At 43.2% G+C, this 7,919-nt stretch overlaps 1 protein-coding gene across 1 annotated transcript; it reads right to left on the minus strand.

The window, feature by feature from the left end:
* LOC114552944 (P2Y purinoceptor 14) lies at positions 1–7,690 on the minus strand. The gene is made up of 3 exons (XM_028574038.1): positions 7,541–7,690; positions 4,957–5,216; positions 1–715 (listed from the first exon to the last, which is right to left on the minus strand). The coding sequence occupies exons 1-3, from the start codon at positions 7,688–7,690 to the stop codon at positions 1–3; spliced, it is 1,125 nt and encodes a 374-aa protein (XP_028429839.1).
* Positions 7,691–7,919: the final 229 nt, after the last annotated feature.

Here is a 7,919-nt window from a genome sequence, read left to right on the forward strand (position 1 = left end):
CTACAGCACACCGATCTGCTTTGTCGTGGTGGTGGTGAGCGACGTCTTCCGGTTGAATCTGATGGTGCTGGTGCGCTCGTCGCTGCACCTCCTCTCGCCGTTTGCTCCGTGCATTGCCGCCTGTGTGGTGCTGGACCGCCTCCGCAGGCTCAGATGTGCGCGGAAGGCCTTGCAGAAGATGAAATAGATGAGCGGGTCCAGGCACACGTTAAGGACCGACACCATGATGGTCAGCTCCTTCAGGTAGTAGAAGGCATGGTCCGACGCGAACCGCTGCGTCATGAATGCGTAGGGAAGGCGGACCAGGTGGTACGGCACGAAGCACACGCAGAAGACGCTGACAAGCACCGACATGTTCCGGCGGGACTTGGCGAGCTTCTTGGAGCCGGGGGACTCCGGCCGCCGCTTCTGTGCCAGCGACAGCCGGCGGGACGTGCTGTAGTAGAAGAAGACGAGGGAGACGAGGACGAGCAGGAAGATGGCGGCCGAGCTGGCGTGCACCATTTTGTAGAAGATGGCGAGCGGTTTGCTGTGCAGGACGGTACAGTCCACGGCGCTGGAGACGGAGGGTGAAGGTTCCTGGCTGAGGAGCGACACAGTGATATACGTGCTCATCATGGCCAAGAGGAGGAGCCAGGTGACCGTGGAGATGATGTAGGCGGCTCGCACCGTCTGCAGGATGTGAGTTCCTAATGGATGGATGATCTTCAGATACCTGGAAGGACGAGAGGCAAGTCAGTAGATGCCAGTTTCTTGGAAACGCTGAATGGTGTTTTTTAATTTCTGTTTTGTTTGTTTTTGTGTTGTGTTGATAGCCACAAAGTCAAATATAGAAGCTATCTTTATGCAATATGAAATCTACCTCAGGGGGGAAGTTAGAAAGAAGAAATGTTCTGAAATAGTTAACAATGTCAGACTTGTGTAATCTACACACAGGCTCTGGCTGTCTGTGGGGCAAGGGCACACTGTCTGAGAGCTGTTTTAGCAGCAGCGGTTACAGCTTGTTGATTTGTCGAGAGACTAGTCTTGCATTGCCAGACCAACCTTCACAGGTAAAGGTAAAGGCACTTTATTGTCACATACACATACATGTAGCAAAATTCATTCTCTGCATTTAACCCATCCTTCAAGGGAGCAGTGGGCAGCCATTAACAGCACCCAGGACCAACTCCATATCTAAGCTAGTGCCTTGATCAAGGGCACTGACTTGAGAACCATGTACATGTGTTTTGTTGGTGGGGGAAACTAGAGCTCCTGGAGGAAACCCACGCAAACATAGGGAGAACATGCAAACTCCACACAGAAAGGTCCAGAACAATCTGGATTAGAACCAAGAACCTTCTTGCTGTGAGGCCACAGTGCTAACCATTGGGCCACCATGCTGCCACAGCACTGCTGAGGAAGGTCTAGCTAGTCCACACAGCATTCCTGGATGGGAGAAAAACATGCTCTGGTTTATTGGCATTTCTTTAAACCAATCCCAATCGTCTTGGGCACCATTAAGAGCTGGACGCAGCAATGGTGCCTCTGCTAAACAGCCTCGGGAAGGAACTGGTTTTGGTGGAACATGTGTACGTTCAGAAGTAGTTTTTAGTCGTGCAACAGAAAACTCAGATTGGACGGATAGTCTAGCTAGCTGTCTGGATTTACCCTGCAGAGATCTGAGGAGCAGTTAACCATAGTCCTCACAAATCCACCGGAGGTTAGAACGCCAACACAGAGACAGAGGAAGGGGACGGACATCCGGCAGAAATTAATGACATTTCCGGCGGCACCGGAACAACTCGGAAATTAAACGTTGTTTATTTAGACTGTCGAGACTGGCCCAATGCTGGCTTGGTCGTGCTTCTAACTGGAACTGCTTCTCTGTCTGAATCAGCCCAAATTCCCACCAAAGCCAAGCTCATTCTAGCAGCTGTACTTGAGGCAGAGCAGAGGGCTGTATGAGTCCACTCAGTGACCACATCTGGGGCTCGGGTCAGTTTAATCTGGTCAGAATCAGGCCCTGTTGTACAGCTGCAGGTCTTGCATCCGTTTGTCAGTAAGTCTAATAACTCTGGACGATCAAATTGGACTACTCCTGGGTCCCTTTTGAGTCAGATCTGTTTTAAGAATTGTGTCAGAACATGTCAAGACCTCCTCCGGTGGCAGAACACAGCCATATTTAGTCTTGATCATTGTGATGTTGAATCATTTATGCCTCCAACGCTTGCTTATAGCAGGTATAAGTGATATAAACATGCCAACTTGCAGCGTGAGTTTTGCATTTGTTGGCCTTTTGGTCCTCTGGACTTCACCCCCAGAGCTATTTCTCTGAGACACTTTGAAACTATAGGCCGTTCACTTGAATGTACTCGATACTGCAGCGTGGTTGTGTCTATTAGAAAACCACATCCTGATGCTTTTTAAGCATGACTCTCAAATCCTTATAATGACACAAAACCTGCTCCGTGCAGCTGCTAAGAAAACATTTATAGTCTGTTCAAAGATGTTGAATTCAGTGCACTTTGTCTTCTGATCTTGTTCCACTTCCACATCCTCATTTCACATGGTCAGAACCGAGAGTCTGAGGGAACTCACTGCTGTCTGACTGATGGTTTGTTTTCTTGAAGGACACTTTTCTGTGTTACTGAGTACTAGTATGAGGAGGGGGAAAACCTCAATGAGAAAAAAAAGCATGAGGAATTCACAACAGTAACGAGTAACGATGCAGCACATAAAAAAATGTATCGTAGTAAAAGTATTAAACTCATCTAAAATATGTACTCAAGTAAAAGAGGAAGTAGGAGAAAAAAATAATACTTCAGTAGAGTACAGATACAGCCTTTTAGTAGAGTAGTGAAGTAGTACTACTTTGTTACTATACAGCTCTGCTACCTATGTTATGGGACTTATGGAACCAGAAATATCAGACAGTATCTACCCATGTTATGGGACTTATAGAACCAGAAATATAAGACAGTATCTACCTATCTTATGGGACTTATAGAGACAGAAATATAGACAGTGTCTACCTATGTTATGGGACTTATAGAACCAGAAATATCATACAGTGTCTACCTATGTTATGGGACTTATAGAGACAGAAATATCAGACAGTATCTACCTATGTTATGGGACTTATAGAACCAGAAATATCAGACAGTGTCTACCTATGTTATGGGACTTATAGAGACAGAAATATAGACAGTGTCTACCTATGTTATGGGACTTATAGAACCAGAAATATCAGACAGTTTCTACCTATGTTATGGGACTTATAGAGACAGAAATATAGACAGTTTCTACCTATGTTATGGGACTTATAGAGACAGAAATATAGACAGTATCTACCTATGTTATGGGACTTATAGAACCAGAAACAGACTTGTTATACCTATGCTATGGGAGAGTTTCTGTCTCTCTTTAGGTGTCAGGAGGGATAATGAGTCATCCTCAACATTTGTTGTGTTCTAGTTTCAGAAGACATTTGGAGAACAGTTAGATATGAAACAGTATGTAAAACAGCGGAAAACAGAGACACAAAAAAGCAACTAAATATTTGATGAAAACAAAATGTAAATGTAATTCTGTTTTTCCTAAATGATGTACAGATTTTTAGGCATTCTGTTATCAAATGTCTTGAAAAATAGTTCATATAGCTGCCGTAAATGGAGATTACCCCCAGAACTTAGGTTTGAGCTGAGCCCCGGATGTTTTCAACGTCCCCTGTGCAGCAAGACCGACTGAAAAATTAAGTAATTCCTTCCAGTAAAGTTTTCCCTCTGCCGCAGTAGAGATAATATTTGTGGTAATATGACCTAGATAAATGAAAAAAACACAAAGATGCAATCTCTCTGAAATTATTCAAAACGTTGACTCAGAGTGACGTCAAACACCCACCAAAAGACTTTCATACTAAACCACAATTTAAACACTGACACACTAGTATGAGTGAGTTTTACAGGAGCAGGTACGTAGGCATAATTTACAAAATACTGACGCTTGGTCTGTGTTTCCAAGTGTCAGATACCGATACAAAAATCGCCTTTTAGCGTTAGTATTTGGACTCGGACTTCGGAATCGGCTATTGGACTTGTCAAATATTGTAGTTGGGTTTTTCTAATGTAACTTCCTCCCTCTAAACCAAACCATTAATGAAGTGCGTTTGTTCAGAAAACTGGTATTAGTTTAGTTAAAAATCCTTTTAGACTGGCATTGACATTAGTCGCCTGGTATACGCCTGTCTGCGTCATATACCTTTATCATCAGGCTTCAATCATTTTCAGGATTCATTTTCTTCCGTCTGACTGTCTGTCGGTCTTGACTTGGACTCAAAACCTCTTTGGACTCTGTCTTGACTCTGTCTTAACTAAAGATGGTCCGATACTGACTAAAACGCTGGTATCGGTATCGGGAAGTACCGGAGTTTATGCAGGGATCCGATACCACGTAATAAAGCCCTGAAGAAAATCTACGTTAAAGTAGTTTATTTAGGTTATTTTCCCTTATGACTGTCAAACTGGAGAATAAAAGAAAGTTCTGAGGCATTCATTGTTTGTGTTTGTTCATGTTTCACAAACATGAGTTTAACCTGAGCCAGACCGACAACAGAGATAGAAATCATATCACATCCATACAGAGATAGTAGTATACAGCTGTTAAAACATAATACAATATACGACACAGTAGTATCAGATCGGTACTCGGTATCGGCCGATACACAAGTTCAGGTATCAGAATCGGTATCGGGAAGCAAAAAATAGTATCGGGCCATCTCTAGTCTTAACTCTGTCTTGACTAGTCCTGGTCTTGGACATGCCGCATGTCAGTTAAATTTACATCCATAAATTTACGCCAAGAGGCCTGACCAACCATTGCTTTTTGAAGCGATGGGAGTGAGTATGTGTTGCCGAACCCAAAAACAAGCTGCTCTACCTTCCCTGAACACCCCGTTGTAGTCCAGTGCAGTCCTACCTGTTGGCCGCGATGTAACCCATGAACAGGATGCTGGCGTACATGTTCAGGTAGAAGGCAGACGCACCAAAGTTGCAGTAGACCCGGCGGACGACGACGGAGCTGCTGGCGTAGTTGATGATTCGGATGGGCAGACAGAGGCTGATCAAGAAGTCGGCGGCTGCCAGGTTCTTCAGGTAGATGGTAACGCTGCTTGTCACCTGCTGCTGAGCTCGGCAAAAGTAAACCTTCAGCGTGAAGCCGTTCAGGAGCAAACCAACCTGCAGAGGAGAGCGGTAGAAATGTGTTAGAAGCATGAAGGGCCCTATCTTGCACTTAGGGTTGGGTACCAAAACCCGGTTCCACTATGGAACATTGGAAAATTGTAAAAATGGTTGTTAAAAAAATATCACACTTTCTCTGTAGTCTACCGTTAGCTAGCTACCATAAATGTAGGCTTCTTTTAAAATGGCATGTTTTCCCTCTGGGCTAACCAAAACGGATGTAAAGGCATATTAACCATTCACTGCACGTGATTGCTAGTAAACATATCACACTTGCTCTGCTAGTCTATCGTTCAGGATAGGTGGGGAGTCTGCCCTTTCAAACTCCTACCTATGTGTACAGGCCTCTTGGACACCATCTGAGAGAGTTTTCTCCTGTGCTGGACATGCCATAAGTCAGGAGAGGTGTCCTATGTTGCCAGAGAAGGCAAATATGGTCATTTTTCTGCAAAAGAACTGCTAAAGTTTGAAGCTGGTTGGCATACCAACTCAACAACATTTATTTTGTTGTTACTTGTTAATAGTGTAACTGTTATTTGTTAAAATATTGTAGTTATGTGTTAGGCGACTTAGGTTTGCTTATTATATATTTAAGTACTTTAAAACGTTAATATATTGTTACATTTAAATCATTTTCAATTTAAAAAAAACCCATAAAAAAGCCTTTCTTTTATGTCATTTTTCAGTTTTTCAAGAATCGGTTTAGGAATCGCAATCGTTTTAAAAGAACTTGTTCGGCATCGGAATTGTAAAAATCCAAACGGTACCCAACCCTACTTGCACCCAGCGCAGCGCAAAGCCCGACACAAGTGTCTTTGCTAGTTTAACACCGACGCAGTTGTCAATTTCCCGTCCATTGCCCACATCGTTTAAATGATCGCGCTATTGACCTTCAAAAACTTTGTCTAAAGTCAATAACGCAGCATTTTATTGTTATTTTAACAGCACATTAGTAAAAATGCTTCTAGGCTCTTGCACAGCGCGCACACACTATACTTGTTACACACACAGGGACACACAGCAACACACACACATGCAGAAGATTACAAATAAAAATATATTACGGTGCAAATCCTCCATCATAACAGCAATGCTCCAAGGTCCAAACGCCCCTGGCTTTTAAAGGAAATGGGAGATGACCATCTAATTGGTTGATTGCAAGTTACGCCCAAAACACACCTATGAATTAATGAAGACACTAAGTACAACCCTTTAGAACCATGTGCCCAGCGCACGGACCCCTTTTTCGGCCGTCAATCTAGCAAAAGTGGATTTGGACACACCCTAAACACACCGTGTGCTTAGAATGTTAAAATAGGGCCCAAGGATTGTCATGGTTTACTTGTGAGATACTAGGAAAGGGATAGTTGCAGCCCTAAAAAGATATGATGAAGACTGTTTTGTATTTATATTTGATGTATATGTGTCCATGCATACATGCTGTACCAAGATCTTCTCTGATGTCAGATTTGTGCTGTAATAAACTGATATTCAATAAAGGCAAATTATGCTAATTGAGTTTGTTTGTAAAGATTGATCAGACGTTTTCCACATCTCAGGGAGAACGAACTGAATTTACAACATTTACAGTCAGAATTTAATTTGTTGTGGTCAGTTCTTTTTTTGTATATTATTTTTTGGGGCTTTTCCCTTTATTCGATAGTGACAGTGGATATACACAGACTGAGCTCATGAAGTGGCGTATGTATGACACACCAATTCGTATTCCATTTTGGCGCGTTATCAAGACGCATAATCGTTTATCAACACAAATCGCCCGCCATTGACCTACATTACGAGTAATTTTCCGCCGTAGCGAGTAGTATAAAGGGACGTAGGTCTGCATAAGGAGGCTGGTTGGGGTGGTGGATGATAAAACAGGACTTTCACGCGGGATCGCATCCCGCGTGTGGAGATTTTCAGCTTTTTTTTGTTTTTTTTTGTTTTTTTTTAAGCCTTCCCCGATGTTTCTTTCCTAAACCCAACCGTTTATTGTTGTCCTAAGCGTGATTTTGTTGTTTGTTTTCCGTATTTTTGTGTTACTAAAGCCTTTCCCTGTGTTATTTTCCTAAACCCAACCTTTTTTTTCTTTCTTTTTTACACGCGTGACGTTTATCTCGCGATAGTACGCAACATGGCAACGCCGCGTGGTGGGTATGTTTACATCTGCTGTATACAGCGTAGACATACACGTGGATAGCTGAAAATGCGTACAGATAACAAGCCGTTTGTGGCAGTGAGCTAGAGGCCGCGCCGTTGTGGTCAGTTCTTTTTTGAAATTCTGCAAACAAGCCGTCGTTTTTCCTCAGGCAGAGACTCACCAGAAACACCAGAGTGTAGACCAGTAGGAAGAAAACGTTAGCCAAGGTGATGACCTGATTGTAGTGAGTCGAAGCGCTGGTGTTCGTCCGGTTGGACACCGAGGACTGGTTGAAGATCAGAGTCACTCCCGCTCCTCCACGGTCGCTCATGTTTCTGGATGTTCTAAGAGAGTTGAATCAAAATGCATTGTGTGTTAGAAAATTGCTCAAATATCATCTGTCTGCATACAGGAACTGGCTAATGCTAAAAGGGAAGTGACAGATCACCACAGCAACAGCAGCAGCAGTAGAGAAAACCCCAAACCCTCAAAATGGTAACAAAAACATTGAACAAATTGTCCAGAAAAAAGTGACAAAAAACTTCTGAAAAAACATCTGA

Source organism: Perca flavescens, chromosome 3 (genome assembly GCF_004354835.1).
Source record: "Perca flavescens isolate YP-PL-M2 chromosome 3, PFLA_1.0, whole genome shotgun sequence".
Taxonomy (NCBI): Eukaryota; Metazoa; Chordata; class Actinopteri; order Perciformes; family Percidae; genus Perca; species Perca flavescens.

Excerpts from the sequence above, each read along its gene's own strand:
- LOC114552944 (XM_028574038.1), bottom strand. The coding sequence starts at position 7,690 with ATGAGCGACCGTGGAGGAGCGGGAGTGACTCTGATCTTCAACCAGTCC. Across the intron at positions 5,217-7,540 it reads TCTACACTCTGGTGTTTCTG|GTTGGTTTGCTCCTGAACGG; the intron begins GTGAGTCTCTGC and ends TCTCCTCTGCAG. Across the intron at positions 716-4,956 it reads GGTTACATCGCGGCCAACAG|GTATCTGAAGATCATCCATC; the intron begins GTAGGACTGCAC and ends TCGTCCTTCCAG.